General features: G+C 41.4%; 2 protein-coding genes across 3 annotated transcripts; both read left to right on the top strand.

Annotated features, from left to right (window-relative positions):
- The first annotated feature begins 57 nt into the window (after positions 1-57).
- On the top strand, positions 58-11048 carry hacl1 (2-hydroxyacyl-CoA lyase 1). Its single transcript, XM_085178616.1, has 17 exons — positions 58-274; positions 493-597; positions 687-727; positions 820-900; positions 975-1047; positions 1122-1199; positions 1334-1428; positions 1534-1646; positions 1726-1861; positions 7165-7270; positions 7444-7527; positions 8522-8623; positions 8794-8948; positions 9075-9233; positions 9321-9428; positions 9538-9724; positions 10855-11048. Exons 1-17 carry the CDS (start codon positions 224-226, stop codon positions 10885-10887), a joined length of 1707 nt encoding a protein of 568 aa, XP_085034742.1. The 5' UTR covers positions 58-223; the 3' UTR covers positions 10888-11048.
- A 118-nt stretch (positions 11049-11166) lies between these two features.
- Positions 11167-21786, top strand: colq (collagen-like tail subunit (single strand of homotrimer) of asymmetric acetylcholinesterase). Of its 2 annotated transcripts, none has more exons than XM_085178626.1 (17): positions 11167-12157; positions 12677-12786; positions 13007-13114; positions 13922-13966; positions 14121-14147; positions 14926-14997; positions 15267-15329; positions 15415-15441; positions 15532-15576; positions 15659-15694; positions 15825-15905; positions 16018-16114; positions 16644-16774; positions 17999-18118; positions 18224-18365; positions 18474-18576; positions 18670-21786. In XM_085178626.1, the coding sequence occupies exons 1-17, from the start codon at positions 12061-12063 to the stop codon at positions 18737-18739; spliced, it is 1374 nt and encodes a 457-aa protein (XP_085034752.1). In that variant the 5' UTR covers positions 11167-12060; the 3' UTR covers positions 18740-21786. The 2 variants fall into 2 exon arrangements, with proteins under 2 accessions (XP_085034752.1, XP_085034753.1); XM_085178627.1 differs by having other exon boundaries at positions 18239-18365.
- The last annotated feature ends 183 nt before the right edge of the window (positions 21787-21969 follow it).

Raw genomic sequence — 21969 nt, forward strand, 5'->3', positions numbered from 1 at the left:
TTGCACTTCTCGGTAGGACGTGAGGTCACACGCATTGGCTCCCGTGATTGGCTCGTAACTCGGAAGTGGAAGTAAGGGGGCGGATGCAGGTCCAAAAACAAACCAAGCAGAGACCTTTGCTCAAGGGCTCTGATGCAAACTTGCTCAAGTTGCAGTCCAGCCTCACCTTATGGTTTGTGACAGTGCGGTTTGACATTGCGCTGCCTGCTGTCTCCTCACGGTCATGGACGAAGTGACAGGAGCTCAGCTCATCGCTGAGTCTCTAAAGGCTCAGGTAGGAATGACGTCGTCTGCAAACATGTAGCACTCCAACAGAAATATTCTCCCTGTCTGTGTCTTTGCTCAGATGTAACTGTTGAGCAATGTGTCAAAGTCCAAGTGCGGTGCGGTCAGGATCACTAAACTTTTCATAAGTGCATTTCCCACTCTTATTAATAATGCTACTTTTTTACAAAACTTGTTCGATCCAACGTTCAACCAATCTCCCTGCAGAAAGTGGACTACATGTTTGGGATAGTTGGAGTTCCGATAATCGAAGTGGCCATGGCTGCTCAGGCTGCAGGAATCAGATACGTAGGAATGCGCAACGAGCAAGCGGTAACTCGTTGTTTTGTACAACCTTTGTAATCCCTAACAAAAGCATCGCACTGCCATGCTGACATCAAATAATTTCTGTCGCATAACAGGCGTGCTATGCAGCGTCTGCCGTCGGATACATTACTGGGAGGTAAAATCTAATTCTGTACCGAATAAGGTGAACAGCTGGTGCCCAGCACTGTTATTCACATGTTGCTGTTTCCTGTGGTTATCTGAATCCAGACCAGGGGCCTGTCTTGTGGTTTCTGGACCTGGGCTCATCCATGCCCTGGGTGGAATGGCCAATGCCAACATGAACTGCTGGTATGACTCCATAACCACTGCTGTGTACTGTACAACTTGCAAGGTGTTTATGAAGTGATGCTGGCTTTGCACAGGCCGGTGGTTGTTATCGGAGGGTCTTCGGATCGAAATCAGGAAACTGCAGGAGCCTTTCAGGAGTTTCCTCAGGTAACACGTGTCTCGATGTGGATTTTTGCCTGACACCGCTTCTCTACGCTAATTCTGTTTCTCCATGTTGCCAGGTGGAAGCATGCCGCCTGTACAGCAAGTTTTCAGTGAGACCCAGCAGTCTAGAAGCCATCCCCTCAGTGATAGAGAAGGTTGTATAACAATGCTCTCACACTGTCTGTTTTGTTCTTTTGTTCTTTTAATGTATCAAACAGATCTGGATAAACTACTGATGATTATTTTCATCACGTCTGTGTAAAGTTTTCTGGTATTTGGTTGGTCACAGGCAGTCCGCACAAGCATCTATGGGCGTCCAGGTGCTTGTTATGTGGATATTGCAGGCGACATGGTTAATGCTAAAGTGGAGAGGAGCAAAGTTAGGTTTGTTGTCGTTCTCGGATTTTAAAAAAAAAAAACATTTTTATGCAGTGTCACTCGTTAAACATCAGGTTTACAGACTCTCAGAGAAGTGTGTCTCTCGCTCAGAGAGGTGTCCTGCTGTCCGCCTCCACCAGTAAGTTTGGCTGACCAGGGTTCAGTCACAGAAGCCATATCTGTCTTAAAAGCAGCCAAGACACCCTTGGTCATCATCGGCAAAGGTAACTGAAACAAAAGAAGCAATTGCCACCTCTTTTCAAATTAACTAAGCCTAACCAACCTGTGTTTTTCCCCCAATAGGAGCAGCCTATGGCAGAGCAGAGACTGTGCTGAGGGAGCTTATTGAAATGAGTGGCCTTCCCTTCCTGCCCACCCCGATGGGAAAAGGGGTTCTTCCTGATGACCATGCCAACTGTGTAGCTGCTGCACGCTCAAGGTGAGCCTCACACTGCACAATCACACCTGGTAGTAACCAGACAAAGTTGTAACAATCTGTAGAGCTCTCTTTAATAGAGTAGTCCAGCAGAACTCTGTAACTTTAGTGTGTTTTAATCTTCCTGAAGTAGAAGGCATAGACATGCTCAGCAATACCCATGCAGGCTTTGGGGTTTAATCAATGCTCAGTTGATATTAACAGCTGAAACAAGGCCGGATGGATCGATGCCTTTGTGCTGTGTGTGCCAAAATCTGACCCTGCCATCTGAATGTTGCAGTAGAAATCCAGACTCATCAGACCGGGCAACATTTTTACAATTTTGGTGATCGTATTGATTCACTGAGCTGCTGCCAACTGATTGGCTGGTTAGATATTAATGTGCAGTTGAACTGGTGTACCTAATGAAGTGTTAGGTAAGTGTATAATAATACACTTATAAAAGTACATACTTTTAAAAGCGATGGTCAGATTTTTCAAAAAAGAAAACAGTCTAACATCCAGATAGACGGATGTGTTTTGAGTGCAGCTCCTGTTTTGAATGTGTTTTTAGCTAGAAGACAATATTCACCTTCTATATGCATCACAGGATCGAAAAACATTCTGCCTAAGGGAGAAGCGGCATGAAGTTTTGTCCCCTTCTGTCTGACATCTCAATGCTTCTACTTCATTTATTCAGCTGATTGGACCACCAGATTTCTATTTCTATATTTTTTTAGGCCAAGAATAGTTGACAGTACATGTTTAGATGGCAAACGAACATTTGTGTCATGGTCATCTATCTGGCTAATAAATTCTGCATCTTCTAACTAGTGTTACGGATTCAAATATTGGGGATGGATACAAGAGGAAAACCAAAAATAACCACACTGGTCCGGCCGGGTCAAGTCAAACGATGATTTAATGAACACACGCGTGGGAGATGGACACCATACAGCAGACAGCATCAGATCTCAAAATGGTGGAGCCTTGATCAAACTCTTATAGCCTCTAGTGGCCCCCACCTAATCATAAAAGCCTAAACATTCACATTCTTTCTCTCACACAGCGCCTAAGCTACGACCTTGGCTCCCTGTTTATCTGCTCCTGCTGAGATGGGGCAGTATGCTCTGTTCTCTTCTAACCAGACAAATAAGGCGATGACTTTCTGTGAACAGTATTTCTTATAACTCACAGTATAATGCATCATAAAACAATATCATTCATTCACAATAAATCAACAGTGTAATATAATGCAAATCAGTTTACCAAATGTAATAGTTATCACCTTCTTCTAATTCAGGAGAATAATGCAAACTAAAACTACATAATAATTCACAATCTTTAATTAGGGGTCTAACATGGCATAAAATAATATTATAATCCGACAATTCCCCCTGTTGAGCTCTTTAGACTTAAAGAGCTCACTTACACCCTGCAATCCAGTGTTGCCGGGTTCATTTCTCCTTACTCCTGAGGCCCTTTGTCCCCCTGTTGGGTGAACCATATGTGAGATGACCTCTATGTTTGCGCAGTTCAGATGCAAGAAAAACTTTTATTACAACAACAATAGTAGGTACAGATGATACTCCCATCACTCCCCAGTTCTCCCACAGCTTTATTTCGGTGCTACCTTATACCCTTCAAACGTACTCAGACTAGAACCTCTGTCCGAGGAGCTTTTAACCTTTATTTTATTGCTGTAGGCACCAGTGTCTTCCAGTCGGGTGATCCTCTGCTCTTGTTTCCTTCAACCTCAGGGGTTAGACAACCCTTCAGTCGTTGCACAGATCAGGGGATTATTCTGCCCCGATTTCAAACAATGATCTGTGTATTCTGGGGTCACCGCTGTGTTCCCCAGAAAAAGGAACAGGAACGTGTCCCCCTTTCGACCAAGAGCCTCTCAAACGTCGTTGGTCTGGTGTTCCTGGATTTCCGCCAACCCCTTCATGGTTATTGCTGTGTTTATGGGATCCATCCTTTTGAGGTGACTAACTGGAGCCCAAAATGCCATGACACTTGAACCCAGTTGATGTTTCCGCAGTCACCGTGTCTGTCTCTGCTGCGAAGGATCCTCGTATATCTGTGACCTCGTCTGGAGTCTGTTCATTTCTCTGTAAGAGACAGAAAACCAAAACACCTCTCTTCCTAGCTCTAACAATCTAATGTTGTTGTCTACTGACCTTTTGGTGGTTCAGAATTGGTTTAGAACATTCAGAATGTCCCAAGGACTTATCCTAATTTAGTGTATGTGTGTGTAAGCGTGTTTGCATTTAGCCCGCTGCACTGGCATTTCCTACACTTTATCAGTCCGGACTATCGCCAAACGAAGCTTATGACCTTCAAAAAACCGAGTGCCAACTCATTATAAGCACATTTGCAAGGTATGTATAAAAATGATTAAAACCACTCATTCTAATAAAAGACATCAAAAACAAATTAGCCATTTTATTTCAGTGGAGAAAAAACAAAAACAAAACAAAAACAGACGAACAGGAAAATGATGTTGTTTTGGCTTTGTTATTCAGAGAGGGGCCAGGCCCTGTGTCAGCCTTCTCCCCCCCTTTTTTTTGTTTTTTCTCACTATATAATAAAGTCATAACCCACCAAGTTGACAGGACAACACAGGTACATGTTAAAATTCTTAAGATCATGTTTAATAATTCAAAAAAGGAATTTTATTTCATTCAGTAATCTCTTGTATTAATCAATCAGAGGAAAAGATGTCACAATTTGACTCTTTTAACCACTAAATTTGTTGTTTCATCACTGGTTGGTCATACCAGTGTCTGTCTTTTTGAAGTCAAGTTGTTGTCCTGCAACCCAGAGAGTTTATTTGTTAGTAGTAGATAAACTTTATCATTTAACATCAGGTGTATGTTAAGTTTCGCTGCTTTAACCTTGCTGGAAATCTTCACGTGTTCATGAGTGTAAGCTGTTTCTTCATTGCGTGTGTGTGCGTTTGTGGGTGGGTTATTTTAACTTTTTCTCAAACAAGGCATTTCTCTAATTGTGTGTGTTTTTAATTTTGTTTCCCAAATTTTGATTTCCCACCTTAAATAACTGCATTCCATGTCTTCAGCCAGGAATTAGAGCTTGCTTGTGAGATTCAGGGACACATGGTGCCAAAAACAATTCAGTGAAAAACTTGCCTGAAAATTTCCAGTGATGGTAACCGATAACTGGAGGAGAAGATGGCCTTTAAGCTTCTTTTTCGGGTGGGGACAAAGTGAGAGGTCAAGCTGTAAAATTTTAAGCCAGAGCTTGGCCTGTCTGTCGTCCCAATTTTGTTAATCTATCCTTTTGCTGCTGTACTCAGGTTTCCAGGTTGAGAGAAATCCACCTGTATTAAGAGACTAAAACATTCATTTACTATTTTTCTTACAACATCCATTTGGTTCATCTGCCTAGATTTTACACTCTCTCTTGGTGCATAGTTCACACAGTCAGGCAGTTGCCTTTTATGGGCATGCAAATTTCCGGTCACTCACCCCCAGCAGCTGCAAAGCCGTCTCTCCTATATCAAAACCCAGCCAAACATTAAACATTCACCGTAGTCATTCAAAACTTTATTTGTAATATTATAATCAGCAAAATCAGCGTTTTAATTACAGGCATGTATCATTGTTTGCAAATCATAATTATAAAACTCAATAACACGCTAAACAGGAAGTCCTCTGTGGGCTTCACAACAGCCACCTCATTTGCATGTTCACACAAAATAGCTCGCAGCGCTGCAGCGCGCTGTCGTCACACACAGCCTCGTTTCACACTCAACTCTCTATTATATTACAAAGACGTCTTATATTTACAATCACTCTCAGGCCTGAAAGTTTTAGCGCCTACACAATTTTGACAAATTTAAGATAACGGGTCCAACCGAAGAAAGTCCAACTTTTTTGTAATCAATTAACCAGTATCAGCCTCTAACTGTATCTGGCCTCATCTCTAAAGTCCCTAACTCAATTTAAAGTGTCCAAAAAAGCGCAGATACCGTTCAACACGGTAAGTGGTGCAACCACTAGTTATTCTGGAGTGCCCCAAGTTCCACAGTGACCAACTGACTATCCCTCAAAGAGGACAAGGCCTAGGCGTCCCCGGCCTTGGCAAGCGTTACCTCTGAGCACCGCGCCTCTTAGTGGCCTCTAACCACCGTTCTCACAAAATTTATAATACTTTTAAACCGCCGTCAACCCTCTAAAACAAGAGTATGACTGACGCAGATGCAACGTTATGGACAATGGAGCCTCTAACTCTCAACATGGCCAACACAGATGCAATCCTTTAGACCAATGGAGCCTCTAACTCACAAAATGACCAATTCCCTATCAAACTACCTGAGCCTCTAACTCAGTATTATTTTCCTTTATCTTGGGCCTCTAACCCAGTATTATTACTTATAAGCTTATTTCAAGTTTCAAAACTCATGAGATTTTTCAGCAAAATCAAAACAGACCTTCACCAGTAATTTCAGTGAGTAGACTTTTAATTTATACAGTCCAATTTGGCACAGTTTGGATTTACATTCAACAGGTTGTGCCTCACCTTTAGATGTGCCGGCTTGCCCACTCACGTCAGACCACTGGCTCGTGCCTGCCCGTTCAACCACCTCGGACTGTCCAAACCTCCAAAACTTCCTCCCCAATACCACAGGACGAGCCCCCAAAACTGTTACGGATTCAAATATTGGGGATGGATACAAGAGGAAAACCAAAAATAACCACACTGGTCCGACGGGGTCAAGTCAAACGATGATTTAATGAACACACGCGTGGGAGATGGACACCATACAGCAGACAGCATCAGATCTCAAAATGGTGCAGCCTTGATCAAACTCTTATAGCCTCTAGTGGCCCCCACCTACTCATAAAAGCCTAAACATTCACATTATTTCTCTCACACAGCGCCTAAGCTACGACCTTGGCTCCCTGTTTATCTGCTCCTGCTGAGATGGGGCAGTATGCTCTGTTCTCTTCTAACCAGACAAATAAGGCGATGACTTTCTGTGAACAGTATTTCTTATAACTCACAGTATAATGCATCATAAAACAATATCATTCATTCACAATAAATCAACAGTGTAATATAATGCAAATCAGTTTACCAAATGTAATAGTTATCACCTTCTTCTAATTCAGGAGAATAATGCAAACTAAAACTACATAATAATTCACAATCTTTAATTAGGGGTCTAACATGGCATAAAATAATATTATAATCCGACACTAGTCAGGATCAAAAATTTTTAGTCTTGTTTAATGAGAATCCATGGTTTGACCTCTTCCGCTGTTTGTTTTTTCTATGTATTTTTTTCCCTTGTTACCCAGAGCTCTTCTCCAGGCTGATGTCATACTTCTGTTTGGAGCCAGGCTAAATTGGATGCTCCATTTTGGTCTTCCGCCTAGATTTAACCCTAATGTTAAGATCATTCAGGTATGTAAATGACCGAGTTTATGGTTTGAGAAAAATCAGCATTAAAAGATCTGGTTTAAAGCTAGTAGTCTATTTGGTTGTTAATCTTTTGCCTTGTCATGAGAGAATTAGTTTTGCCAAATCTGGTGCTGCAAAAGCTGTAATGATATAACCCCACTGTGATCTGTTTGCAGGTTGACCTTTGTGCTGAGGAGATGGGCAATAATGTGAGGCCAGCTGTTGCTCTCCTTGGAGATATCAGTGCTGTTGCCACTCAGGTACATTTTCAGCAACTCAGCCCATTGGCTCATCTTTCTCTTTGATGTCTTTCCCATAACGTTAATTTAGGAATCAAAAGCAAACCTGTTTCATCAACATTTGCGCTAATGGTAAGAACCTGTGTAGAACTATGTTTTTCTCTCATAGATAATTCACTATAGCATAAGATCTGGTTATACTTGTGCAGCTCTTAATGGCTTCTTTAATCATTGGTTTTTAAGCCTGACATGCACGACACTGAGGTCTCAACACTTTTGTTCAGAGTTTTTTGTTTGTTTTTATATTTTCTTTGCTCCTCTCACTGAATTTTCAGACTGAAATATGCGACAAAAATATGTCTGTAAAAAGCAAAATGGATCCCTTTCACAAATATACAGTCATGGCAAAAACAAAGCATATTTCATATACAGAGGAGTTTGAATTGTTAATATATGCTAATTGAGGCCTGAGATGTACTTCTTGGGTTTTTTGCAGTTTCTGTGAGCGCTGCATGGTCTGACCTTGGGGTGAATTTGTTAATAAGATTTCCACTTGTGAATAATTTTCCTCACAGTACGATGATGGACTTGAAATTGTTTGCAAATGGCCTTATAATCATTCCCAGATTAATGGACAGCAACATTTGCTAAGATTGGTGTTGTTGTCTTTCCTCCTCGGCATTGTGTTCACACACGACCACTTGCTGATTTGCAGTTAATCAAATGCATTTGATTAGCAGCACCTGGCTTCTACGTTCTCTCTCAGTTCCTATGGAAACAGTGAGGACATTCACAAGACTGCTTTTGCATTTCATTACGATTACATTGTGTTAAATGTCATGGGGTTGTTCTTCCTCTGAGGTTGCATCTACCAAATTTTAAGACCAGGTAAGGACCAGATGATTTCTTTGAAACGTCTTGTGCTGTATTTTTAGCTTGACTATATTCTCTATATCAGTGACACGAGTACAGTAACATTCAACTGTAATAGCAGTGTTTGGTTTTTTTTCTTCAGCTGCTAATGTGTGTCCGTAGAGATGGTTGGAAATACCCCTCTAACGCTGAGTGGTGGAGCACGTTAAAGAGCAAGATTGCTGCTAATGCAAAAATATCAAAGGTGGGTTTCACCAAAGTTCTTCTAATCCTTCCTTAGAATTTGGACCACCAACGGAAAGCTTACATTGTTGTTCTGTGCATGGTTACACTGTATCAACCTGCCGATGACATTAAATTATATATTTAATCCATTTAGATGTTGTCTCTGTTTTTTGTGTTTCTTGCCAATAGGCACTTGCTCTACAGTCTACAGTGCCCTTGAACTACTACACAGTGTTTCATCACATCTCCCAGCTGCTGCCACATGACTGCATCATTGTCAGCGAGGGTGCAAACACAATGGACATCGGACGCACCATGTTAAATAACTACCTACCTCGACACAGGTAAGCCAGTCAATCGCACTGACTTTTTTGTTGTTGTTTTTTTTATGCTAACAAATCAATTTAGACTAAACTGTGAGTTCATGTATATCTATTAGATTGCTGTAAACTAATCTTGATGATGTTCAGACTGGATGCAGGCACCTTTGGAACAATGGGAGTTGGCCTCGGGTTTGCTATCGCAGCAGCTGCTGTGGAGGCGAGCCAGAACACCGGCCGAAGGGTCGTCTGTGTGGAGGGAGACAGTGCCTTTGGGTTTTCTGGTATGGAGGTTGAGACCATGTGCAGGTGAATTGATTCCAGTGTTTCTATTCAGTATTTGCAGTTTAACCGTCTATTGACTTCACATCCTTCTCTTTGTGTTTTGTAAATCAGGTATAGCCTACCCGTGGTTGTTATTGTGGTCAATAATAACGGCATTTACAGCGGAGTAGATTCTGAAACATGGAAAGCAATGAAACAAATGGGAGAGCTGACCTCTGTGTGAGTGAGATACTTTTGAAAAATTATCATAAAGTGAATTCACTGATAGTTTTTATTGATGTCTTATGCTATGACGTAGCAAAAGTTGTCTTACATCGTCACATTGTAGGGCCCCTCCCGTGTCCCTTCTACCTGACGCTCGCTATGATGAGGTGATGAAGGCGTTCGGAGGTCGAGGGTTGCTGGTGAGGACGGTGGAGGAGCTGCACAGTGCCTTACAGCTTAGCCTGAGTGACTGGGAGAGACCAAGTCTTATCAATGTGCTCATTGACCCTTCCTCAGACAGGAAGCAGCAGGTAACTACAACTGTTAGGAACACATGTTTATAGAGTCTGCATGTTTATAAAGTATGCAACAACATTAACCACGTCTTGCCTGCCAGACAGACTTGAGGGTGAGCGTCTCCCAGGTGCACCTGGAGTAAAATTCTCTACATGCACAGGCAACTCTAGAAAAATAATGCTCCACCTTGTGGTCACGGTTGTAATAACAACTCCTACCATAGTCAGAGCATCTCTGTGGCTCTATCAAATATCTGGACTTCTGCGCTGTGGAGCGTTTGCCGTACACTGGAGAAACATGGAGCGTCTAAGGCGGTCCGAACATGTTAACACAGTCTGGAATAAAGACTTGACATCTATCACTCATATCAGAAATCTCATCTCATAGCATGTTTTACACCCTTGCAGCCCTGTGTCCTTGCAGACTATAAACAGTACTATATGACAAAAGGCCGCAAATCAGATCACAGAATGTTTTTGGTATTTGATCCTGGTGCACCACAGAAGGCATAAAGAGACTGAGTGACACCGGCAGACACAGCAGTAAAGCCAAGCCTGATTTAATCCAGTGTTTCTTTGGTTTCTGCTTTGCATACAATAAACAGCTTCATGTTTACTTGACTCTTCCTCATCCTTTGAGGGCTATGTTACCGACATGCCTCGCTGAGCCGTAATCCTCCTGCTCCAGGTGCACCAGAACTGTTGTATTCCACTCACAATCCCTCCACCTAACACCAACCTGACCTTTCTATTTCAGGGCTCCCATAATTAGAAAGCATGGCCCTCTGTGTTTATGTTGAACGTATCCACGCAACCTTTTGCAGACACGGTTGAAGGTTGTATTGAGTAATGTATCCACAGCGCTGAGCTCCACGGCTGTGCCAGCAGAAAGACTTGTCCCTGACTTTTAGTGTTGCGCCTTCACCTTTCGACACCCAACTTTAATTCATTCCTGTCAGACTTGAAGCTGACAAGATTTCGTTTTGAAAATTTGAAGAAAACCTTTAGTTCATTTTTATTACCTGGAAAAACCTCTGTTTTACTGCTTAGATCTCCATTACAGTACAATATTCATCTAGATCTTATTACACTGTATAGCTCTTTCATTTAAAGACTAATATAAACACTGTGTTGTCTGTTTGCAGGAGTTTCCTTGGCTCACACGTTCCAACCTGTAGATTTCCAGAGCGTTTCAGAACAGCAGTGACGGTTTTCTCCTGGAAAATATCAAACTGCTTTTGTTTTTCTGGTTGTTTCCATTAATTCATCTAATATTTTGCTATTACTATACTGTGAATAATATGAAAAATATGACTACAATAAAACATTTCACACAGAGTGCATGCTGTTTCTTTATGTCATTTTTCCCCCTCTTAATCTGGACTGCAACTGTGAGTTGCCCTGTTGCCTACATTAATGAAATGTAATACAATTAAATGTAAAGGGAAGAAAAGTGTCTGAAAAGACCAAAATCTGGAGAAAAGGAGAAAAATAAACGCATTTGACAAACTTTTCTTTCTTTTTGCAAATGAACCAGCTAATGTTTACAGTTGAATGTAGAGATTTGTCAGTAATGGGGAAACTTTAGATGAAATCAACAGGATTTTTCTAATTTCCATAAGTTTTGTATCCTTTTCCACAACTTGTCTGAAAAATCCTAAATGCGCAACAAAAAAGCAATGCAAGCTAAAATAATTTGGTAGAGAATTGCATTGGTTTTGTATCTGTTAAGTTGCAAGCTTGACATGATTGCTTTTGTAATTTATATAAAGAAAAAAGCATAATTTATCTTAAAGTGTTACTGAGAAGTAATGGAGTCTGTTTTTCTAGGTCCTTTGGAAATGCAGACACTTGACATTGTGTAAAAGACTTGCCACAGCAGTATAGTGCGTACTAAATAACTTGATGCACAGTGTACTTCATCACAAAAAAACACATTAATCTAAACATAATTAGCCTGTAGATACATCTAAGAAAGTTGTAACATATTGACATCTTCATTCAGAATGCTCTCAGCATGTCTTGCAGAAAAGCACACAGGGAGTCTCACAACTTTCCCTGAAGAGAGACAATAACAAAAGCCCCCCCACTGCAGTAGTAGAGATCTAATATTGGCACCAGGAGCAGCTGGCAGGCTGTCTCCTGTAATTTTAGTGCACACTGATGCAGAGGAAAGATTTAATGGGTATTGGTCAGCGTACCCTCTTCTGAGGGCGTAAAGGAGACACAGCAGAGTGAACGCAGAGGGAGGGGGGCAGAGAGAGAGGACAGTGAGAAGAGAGGGAGTGGAAAAAGACAGCGTGAGAGCTGCTGTGGATCAGAAATAAAGTCAGGCAACTATCCGGAGCAGCATGACTCTTCTAACACTTGGACTGTATCTGCCATTGTGGTTTTGTTATGGCCTGGCTCAGCCTTCTTTTCTGGACAACTTTGATTCATTCCCAGCAGGTAAGACCGTTTTAATCCTGAGCTTGAATACTGTATGCTGTACTGTACAGTACTGTGCGTGCACAGGAGCTGGTGGATTTGAGCTGCAAAAGCATGGATTCTGAAAGTCTCAATTTGAGATTCACGTGGCACTCATGATAATACCCTTGTTTTTATTTTCTTGTTGTCCATGAGGTAGGTTGGAAAGGCCTCTATAAATAGCAAGAACAGCTCCGGCTCTTCAGTGAGAGGCACATGGGCTTCATATCCGTCCAGTGCTAGGAATTCTGCTGGATGGGTGTCATGATTTGATAGTTTGCACCTGTTTCTCTGTTGCTTGTGCTGCTCCAGCATGCTGTAATTGCTTCAGTTTGTCTAATTTTTAATCTGTCCCACCTTAATTTGTCGTAAATGAAGTTTTTCTCATCTCTCATTCATTAGTGCGGGTGCAGAAGTTAAAACAACACAAAAAAAACCTTCCTGGCTTCATATACCTTTGATACCCTGTTTAATTTGTGACTGCATGCCCACCTTGCGCAGCTCTCAGATCCCTGGATCAGCAGAAGAGGTTCAACCCATGCTGTTTAGTGAGTCCGCCTCCACCACCGCTGTTTCCTCCACCCCCTTCACTTTGGCGCTTCTACCCTCATGTGAGTCAAAGTCATGTGACTTTCTATTGTGAATCTCTAACTGTTGACATGTCCTTGATTTATATCCAAAAACACCACATTTCTTACAGCCTTTTGACCCCTGGTCAAGAGTCCCTCGAATTTTATGTCAACAACTGAATGAATATTATCAAACCTGCTGTTGCAAATGTTGTCAAGACCGAAGAAGTCATAGAATTGCATCTTTATTTATATTTTACAGAGTGATGGAAATTCCCGTGGTGGTCACGAGTCTGATGTGGACAATAACAATAAAGTTTCTTCTTGCCCAGCAGGCCCTCCGGGGCCTCCTGGCCCCCCAGGACCTCAGGTGGGAAACCAGGCTATTCCTAAAACATCATAGCTATCCTTTTGTATCTGGAACTGTGCCACTGTTATTGGACTCTTCCAATAAATCTCTCGTAATGTAACAGGATTCATCACCACTATAACTAAAGCATCAGTCTCTGTTTCATGTTGGAGTCTACGTAGTTTTAAGGTGTTAAAAATTAGTACCCCAACTACATATTAACCGCATGTCTTCTCCAACTTGATAGTTCCTGTATAGCAGGAGATGGGGATTTCTCTGGCCCATGCAACACAGCAACCCATTAACGCTCCACTTTTAGCTGAGACACAAATAGCCTTTTTCCACTGGCTGCCAGTGTCCCACACATCATTCTCAGAAACTATCTGAAGAGCTGTCTGCTTGGAAACGAGTACTGGGTCGCGTAAATTCCAGGGCTCACCAAAACATGCTTGTGTCCAGGTGTTTGTGTTCTCTAGGTCCTCAAAAGGTTCAAAAGGTCCTCATAATCCAACCTGCTCCACTGTTCTCCACTGTGTTCCAGCATTTCATAAGTGAAAGCAGATTTACCAACTGATTGTTAAAGCTTTTGCTGCGGTTGCTCATCAGAGGCCGAACCGCAGCGGCATTTCTCTTTATCAAAGGAGGCCCACAAGGCAGCTTTTAAATCAATAGTGGCCACTCAGCCTTTAGCTAATTGAAACTGCGGCTTCCAGAAACAGAACAGCTCTGTAGTGGGATGCTGTGGACAATAAAATGAATTTAGATGGATATCTCTGTGATTTAGGAGCGTATAGCACAAATCTAATGTTTTCTTTTTATGTTCATTAGGGTCCCCCTGGATTACCTGGGATAGCAGGGCCTAAAGGAGAAAAGGTAAGGAGTGTACTTATTGAAATTAGATAAAACTAGACTATCTGCTTATTATTCTAATAAGCTAAAGTGCAACTGACCTTTTGCACACAAATGCTTTCTGGAAGTGCATTAAATGACTGCCGTCCTTGTCCCCTCCTCCACATCCTGTTGTCAGGGAGAAATAGGAAGACCTGGTCAAAAGGTGAGAGCCTCCATTAATCACTCCATGTTCTTTGCTAAGTGGATTTACTCAAAAAATGAGATACAATGCCTCCGCCTGCTCGCTCGCTGTAAGTCACAGTGCTGCCAGTGCCTGCTTGTGTACATCCCGAAATTGTGAGGATATACAACCTTGACAGGAGGCAGAACAGACACACTGACAGGAGGCAAATGGGTGCAGGGCTGCTGAGACAGGCTGTTTTTGTGGCTGAGGGACTTTCTCAGTCTGTTTCTCTCACCGAAGCGGAGCATATTGCTTCCCTATCAACATTCCGCATCAGGCTAGCCTGTCAGACGGTCTTCCTTCTCCTAACGTAAAGCTTTTTTGAAAGCTCGGGACACACTATGTGATGAGCACAGGTAGAAGAGTAGCGTCCTCCTAAATGAATCAAAGCTGTCCAATGGGGGAGCTTCACTTTGCAAGCGGCCTGACTGAGCAGCTTTGCAGCACCGCAGAGCAATTTAGCTTAGTGTTTCAGCCAGGTTATTAATCATTTTATTTCCCACAAGCACAGACTCCTGTTCTATATACAGCCCATCATTTAATTAAAGAGAGCAAAGTGACAGGGCTCGTTAAAGCCATTCTCCCCCTACATGTACAGCAGCGTCTGAAAAATGCTGTAGTTAGCTGGCCATCAGCTAATGCAGCAAATAATTCATTCAGATATATATATAGATATATATAGATATATATATATGTTCAAACAGGCATAAAAGGCTCTGATTTCATTAACTTAAGAAACAGTTATGTCTCCTGTCAGGGTCGGACAGGCCCTCCTGGACTTCCTGGGAAAAGAGGACCAACAGGTTGGTCAGGACCAAGTGGGGCCAAAGTGAGTAAGTCATAATGTAGATCCTATAAAATATGTCAATATATGAGACCAATAAGAACCAGAATGGTTTATTACACAAGTCTGATTTGCAGTCAAATAAAATAAAACCCTGGATTACCAGTTATGTAACATGCAAACAGCCTTTCCTTTGGTGAACACTTTACTGTAAACGTAATAAAATAATCTTTAACGTTCAATGTCCGCATATGACATTTCTTATTTTAAAGACAAAAGCTCATCCAGGTCATTCATGTTTATCTTTGTGTCAGGGGGAGAAAGGTGACCCGGGGCTGATGGGTTTGCCTGGATCCAGAGGACCAATTGGGCCGAGGGTAAACTTTTACATATGCTCTTTAGTGATCTTTAGTGAGTTTTGTTTCATCGTGTTTCATGCTTGTTTTAAATCTTTAATCCTAGGGCTTACCTGGGTATAAAGGGGAAAAGGTAAGTGGCACCATTCAGCTGTAAATACCGTAGGATTTATTGATTAACTACTTTGACAGTAAACTAAATGAATGTAATCTGCTCTGTCAGGGTTCCCGAGGTGACCGTGGCGAGAATGGGATGAAAGGAGACAAGGTGGGGAGAGTGTATCAGGAAAATTGTACATACACTTTGTAAGAATTCTGAATTCATGTTACGTAATCTTCCTCACTCGCAGGGTGCAATGGGTTTCCCAGGAATGCTTGGACAAAAAGTGAGTAATCCTCATTCACGCCAGTAAGGGTTCTGCCGTACAATGTTAACCAGCTAACAAATTAAATTCATGTATTTGAATTCAGAATTTTTCTGATATATATATATATTTTTTTTTTTCTGTTATTGAGGGTGAAATGGGTCCAAAAGGAGAACCTGGAACCTCAGGAAACAGAGGACCCACTGGCCGACCGGGGAAGAGAGGCAAGCAGGTGAGGAGTTTGTGGGCATGTGGTTGCAATGTTTTACAGTAGTGCTAGAGAGACAGTTGTACTTTTTGGCATGTGGTGTAAGGAAATGACCCTGCACTGTTTTGAATTTAAGGGACTGAAAGGAGACACAGGAAGCGTTGGTCTTATAGGACCAGCGGGCCCACAGGGACCTCCAGGCCACCCCGGCCCTCCTGGTCCACCTGCAACAGGTGAAATCCCAAAGTAGATTTAAAACTCTTGAAAACTGTGGTTATAATTAAGTGTTTGATGGAGAGATTTAGTTTGTGGATGGTCGTGTGTTTTTTCCGTTGTGAGCGCGTGAAAACTTGTGCTGAAAGGAAGCCCACTTTAAAACTCTGTACGAGGTAACACCAGTAGTCTTATTTAGCACCGGAGAAATCGAATCCCCCCGAGCTGAAACAGGATTCTCTCAGCATGACATCATGTGGCTAAAATGGATTGACAGATGGCAAGCCTACAGTTTTACAAATATTATGTCAGCACATCATCAAGATGACATTTGTTATCTTGATCAAGTTCCTGTATGAATTATCCTGATTGTGTTTGCTTCTTGATTGATAAATCAAAGACGCTAGACTGACATGTGGTATTTATATCAGCTTGTGTAGGCTGTACACAACTCATTAATGCTGCTATATTCTGTCACTTTGGACTAAATATAGACCCACTGTTTGTTTATCCTTCCTTTTTTTTCTCCCCCTCTTCCTGTATATGCAGGAGTCTACATGGTTGGAGCAAAGGGTGCGCGCGGTCCACCAGGGCCTCCTGGAAAGTGTAGCTGCAGCTCTTTGAGTAGTCCTCCATTTGAAAATTATGCCGCTACAGGAAATTATCTCAAAGTGCCAGCGGTGAGAGATGAATGGTTTGCAGTCAAATATAGAATCATCTGTGAAATCACTGAAAAATCCACCAAATTAAAATCTTAAGAGTTTCAAAGGGTAATACAGTTGTGGTCAAAAGTTTACATCAGCTCATCATAGGGATCAATGCCATGGTAATTGTAGCTTTTTAATAACTGATCTTTTGCAAACTAATGCTTTCTGGAAGTGCATTAAATGACGGCAGTGCCGTCCTCTTTTTCCAGGGTGGAGTGATTGTGCAACATAGACCTTTAATGGCTTTAGGAAGGCTGTTTCAGCTCTTGATTTGAGCTAAAAAAAAATTCATCCACTTTGTGCAATTTATCAGTACAACTGGCAGTAAAACAGCCCTGCAGAATGATGCTACCACCACCATGCTTGACAGCCTGTACAGTATTTTTAGTTTTGAAAGCCTCACCTTTACTCCTCCTCCTGATCATGCTAAAGTAGCAAGGTAATTCAATTTATATCTCAGGTTCCTGTCTTTAATAGGGTTTTTGGTTTAAAGTTATGTAGTGTCTTGGTATTCTTGTCAAATAGCTCAATCTTTATCTGATCTGACCATAAAACGTTTTTGCAGATGACATTTGGTTTCTTTCTTGGACAGAGCAGTGACACATCCAAATAAGTTGTTTGAACTGATCATCTTAAAATCTGCAGTGGTTTAAAAATGGCTTCAAGACACCTTCCTAACTTGTATAAATCTAAAAGTCTCCTTCTAAGACCTTCACAGAATTCCTTGGATTTTCCTATTGTTCCAAGTATTGGTCAATCCAATGATTGCTATAAAACAAAGACAGCGAAGAGAAACTCCTTTTTGAGGTCAATCATGATAATTAACGAGAAGTTAGGGATCAAGTTAGAAGTATATATTTGACCTTTATTTATACTTTTGGCTGTGAGTGGATTAGAGAAAATACAAAATACAAAAAAAAATTTTAAAAGATTTTGTACAATCATTCCAATCCGGAAAAAGAACACTTCAGAGATATCATTAAAAGCATCATGCCTGTGATAAATCTATTAAACTTTAGACCACAACTGGAAATAAATAAGCTTGAAAGATAAAAGGAAGGTTAAAATACACTTACAGGAGAGATAGATAATGCTTGCAGACAAATATTACCAGCTGGGATGACAAATGATGGACTTCAATGTTATTTCATAAAGTGCTAAAATGCACTGAACCCTATTATTTTGCCTTTTATTTAGATATTTGTGGTGAGCAATGAGGAGGAACTGGAGCGCCTCCACACAGATAACGCTCTTGCATTCCGTAAAGACCAGCGATCTCTCTATTTCAAAGACATTGATGGCTGGCTGCCAATCCAGGTATAAATGCATGTTGCAACAATGCAATGTGTCCTTAAAAAAATAGATATTGACTTTCAAACAGCCTTTTCTTTTTATGTTCACATTTTTTAAATTCTGCAAAAGACCTTTCCATTCCAGATCACGCCCTACCAGTCCATGGAAAATGCCCCCGATGATGAAGGTTACTGTGGGGACGGCATAGTTCAGATCTCCACCGGGGAGGAGTGTGATGACAAAAACAGAGTTGTCACCGATGGCTGCGTCAGTAAGTCATGCATCTATGTTACCGGTCCTTTTATAGTTCATTAGCTGTACTTTGCTGTGCACATATAACATGACCCCCCTGTGCCCCTGCTGTCTCATGTTACCATAGAGTGTAAACATGCCTACTGTGGAGACGGATACCGCTATGAAGGGGCTGAGGAGTGTGATGGAAAAGACTTTGGATACCAGACATGTAATTCATATCTTCCAGGGTAAGCATACAGCATTTGGGTACACAACCTTGTACTGTGTGAAAAGATGTAGGTGTGAACTTGACCTGAAAACGTTTTTCTTATGATTTGTAGGTCATATGGTCACCTCAAGTGCACAAGATACTGTACTATTGACTCAACAAACTGCAAGTACTTTACTTGAGGAGTTGTCTGGACAGTGCTGTGGCTCCTCTGTGTGTTATTTGCTTGGGACTTAACATGTAAAAAAAAAAAGAAAAAGAAAAAGAAAAAAGAAAAGACAACAATGCTCCAAGCAAAAACACGGAGGCTGCCGGTGATTCTGTTATGAAAGAAAGAACAAAACCTAGAAATATACAAACATACATAAAACTCATCTGTATTGCTGCTGAGATTCCACATATCTCCCCGGAGGTTATAGCTTGAGTCTTTGAAGGTGAAAATCCGCACACTGGAAATGCAAAGGAAGACTGCACGCTGTCTTAACGAGAAGGATTTGGACTGGCTTCCTCAACATGCCCGACTGGACCCGAACCAGCCTTTCAACGCAACAGTTGAGAGCCTCAATCGCGTACCAGTGGACGATGTTGCAGAGAAGCAGTAGCTGGAACAGAGGCATATTAATCTTGACCCAGTTACTGTTGAGAATAACAAGCAGTAGGACATCCAGAGCGATGGCCCGAGGTATTCTACTGCAGTGTGAATGACAGTGCACATCATTTGCATGTATCTGGGATTACTAAAACCATGACAGCAGCTGTCACTATCAAAGCATGTAACCTATCAGTTTACTTATTACTGTCAAAACAACTTTCGTACTGTGTCCTCTCACTACCACGTCGAGATACAAAGGTAGGGATGGAGATAGAGGTGGTTATAGTGCACTACATACTGTATATATAGCGAGTTATGCACTTGTAATCTTTGAGTGAGACTGTTACTCCAGAAGCCTAGAAGTTGACCCAGCTTTGTTAGCTTGTGGTGGTACTGTACTGACAGGGACATTTAGTCTGGACAAGGTTTCAATAAATCCCCAAATCTTCTCAGGAACTAGCTAACAGGTAATGTAGCTCAACAAACAAAGCACCTTTTACAGGTATCCTCTACTGCTCTTTATAAATTACATGGCAGTGACTGTACACTGAGGCAACTCAAGCAAAAGCTTTAACGCATCAACAATGCGCAGTACTGCAGGATTCAGTTTCCCCTCCTGTGCTGCAGTGAGAAATTAAATATACTGTACACGAAGGCTTGAAACTGTTATGTCCTTAATTTTCTCGGTACACGGGAAGGGCTGGACTAGTCTGTAGCTGCTAAAGGGGGGAGGGAGAGGAACTCAAATCGCAGTCTGTTTTCTGATCATTACTGTACATACCTGATACCTCTTTATCCAGTCTTTCTGTCTTACAGTATATACAGCAACAGTAAACTTAACAGTGTAGGTGTAGTCTGCTGTGTGTTGGGCACAAATGCTGAAAATGACTGTGCTGATATAAGTTGACATTTTCCATAAGCTACTCTTTGAGTCGCGGTGCCAAGGGAGACCTTTTCTCAGACATACCTAGATGTAGTCAGGTCTATAAAGCCTACAAAAGCAATCAAAAGATGAAGACTGTTAATATATTGTGTCCGCATGCTTGTGAAACTCTGCTAATGCTTCACCTTTGTCAAATACCGTTTTGTAAATCATCATTGCATTCATCAGCATAGCAGGTGTCTTAAGAACTGTCAGTCTTGCTCTGTTCAGAGAGAAGCAAAGCACTGTATGAATGACAAACCTTAAAGCTATGAACTGTGCCATGCACAAAGCTCGAGTACCGTTCTGGAAACTATGTTGAGTGTCGTGTCTGTGGCCTGTGCTGCTGTGTTCTATCTTAGATTGCCTATGTACAGCAATGCTGAAACGTGCATGTGGTGACGTGCTGTAAGGCTTTATGAAGCGTAGCAAGCATTGTGACTGGGATAGTTCATTTTGTTTTAATACTCTGATATGATTTTTACAGTAGTTGTGAACTATTTAAAAAAATGATCAAATAAAAGTGATATTTAAGTCACTCTCTTTATTTAAACTTAAACCTTGGTTAGCGGTTTGTCATGTCTGCTGTTATTGGAAAAAGCACACACACAAAAAAACCCAAACCTAACTGGCATTGATGGAGAGGCTATTGATGTTCTCTTAGGATACAACACTCAGACAAAAAAGTAAGGGGGACATCTATCAGGGGATTAGAGGGGGAAAAAAAGTATCGCAGCACTCAGCAAACGGCTGACTGCTGCGTTAGTCTAAATGCAAAGCAGACCACACAGTGAACTCTTGCTGTTTCTCAGACGTGGCAATGGGTTTTTCGGCTTTTTATTCCATCTTAATGAAGCCTTTCAGAGCTGAATCTGTGCCTGGAGATGAGGCACAGCGATACAGGTTGGGGACAGACCAGCCGGCCACTGTTGCAACCAAGATGTTTGAAGCAGGATGAAACCATATAACTGTATTAGCATGCTGTATTCCTCTTCTAAATCACATCAGGGCAATTTGTCTACCGAGATGCCAGAGTAAAACCTTGCCTTGGTGTATTTATGCCATCATATGCAGTGCCCTGACCGGGGCAATCACATTTGTCAAACAAATGTCCCAGTGTGGCACTAAATGTCACTGAAATTCAAGGGCTGACCTGATTTTACTGGCTCTGTAATGAAAAGATGAGCTGTGGTCACAGAAGAATCCCTCAAGTGAAGTTTACCATTTGTGAAGTAAGGTCAAATTAACTTATGAGCTGTATCCCGTGCATTTTATTAACTTATTCATGTAGTATAACTTATAGCAAGCTTGGTCTATGTTCAGCTCACATAGGTATTAAAATGATACCTATGGAAAAATGACACTCTTTTTCCACTAAAAGGTTATTTTAGTGTATATTGACTGGTGTAGCATTACAGCTGTGGTACATGGGGCGATGCAAAGGAAACCACAGGACAGGAAGCTGGCAGAGACCCAACTGCTTCACCTAAGCCAAGTGAAAATCCCTGACCTATAGACAAGAACTGCTGGTATCCTGGGTGGAGTGGTGCTAATTAATGCACATGCAAAATGATCATTTGAAACAGAAAAAGATATACAGAAGTATTATTTAAGATTGGTACCACAGTTGTTAAGACAAACTATTTACTATCTATTTCTCATTTGCACTCAACAGTCACTGTGTTAGGTACATATTGAAAACACTGGGTTGGAATTTATTTTGCCTTCAAATTTTTGACCAAAAGATTTTTTTTTAATTTAGCCTTTGAGACCAAGTGTCTCACTTCCGAGAGACCTGCTCCAGACAAACATATTAAAATTACAACAATAAAAAATAGCTAAATATGTATAATGTACACAGTCATATTAAAACATGAACAAGTTCCCAGAGATGATTT

Source organism: Neolamprologus multifasciatus, chromosome 11 (assembly GCF_963576455.1).
Source record: "Neolamprologus multifasciatus chromosome 11, fNeoMul1.2, whole genome shotgun sequence".
Lineage (NCBI taxonomy): Eukaryota > Metazoa > Chordata > Actinopteri > Cichliformes > Cichlidae > Neolamprologus > Neolamprologus multifasciatus.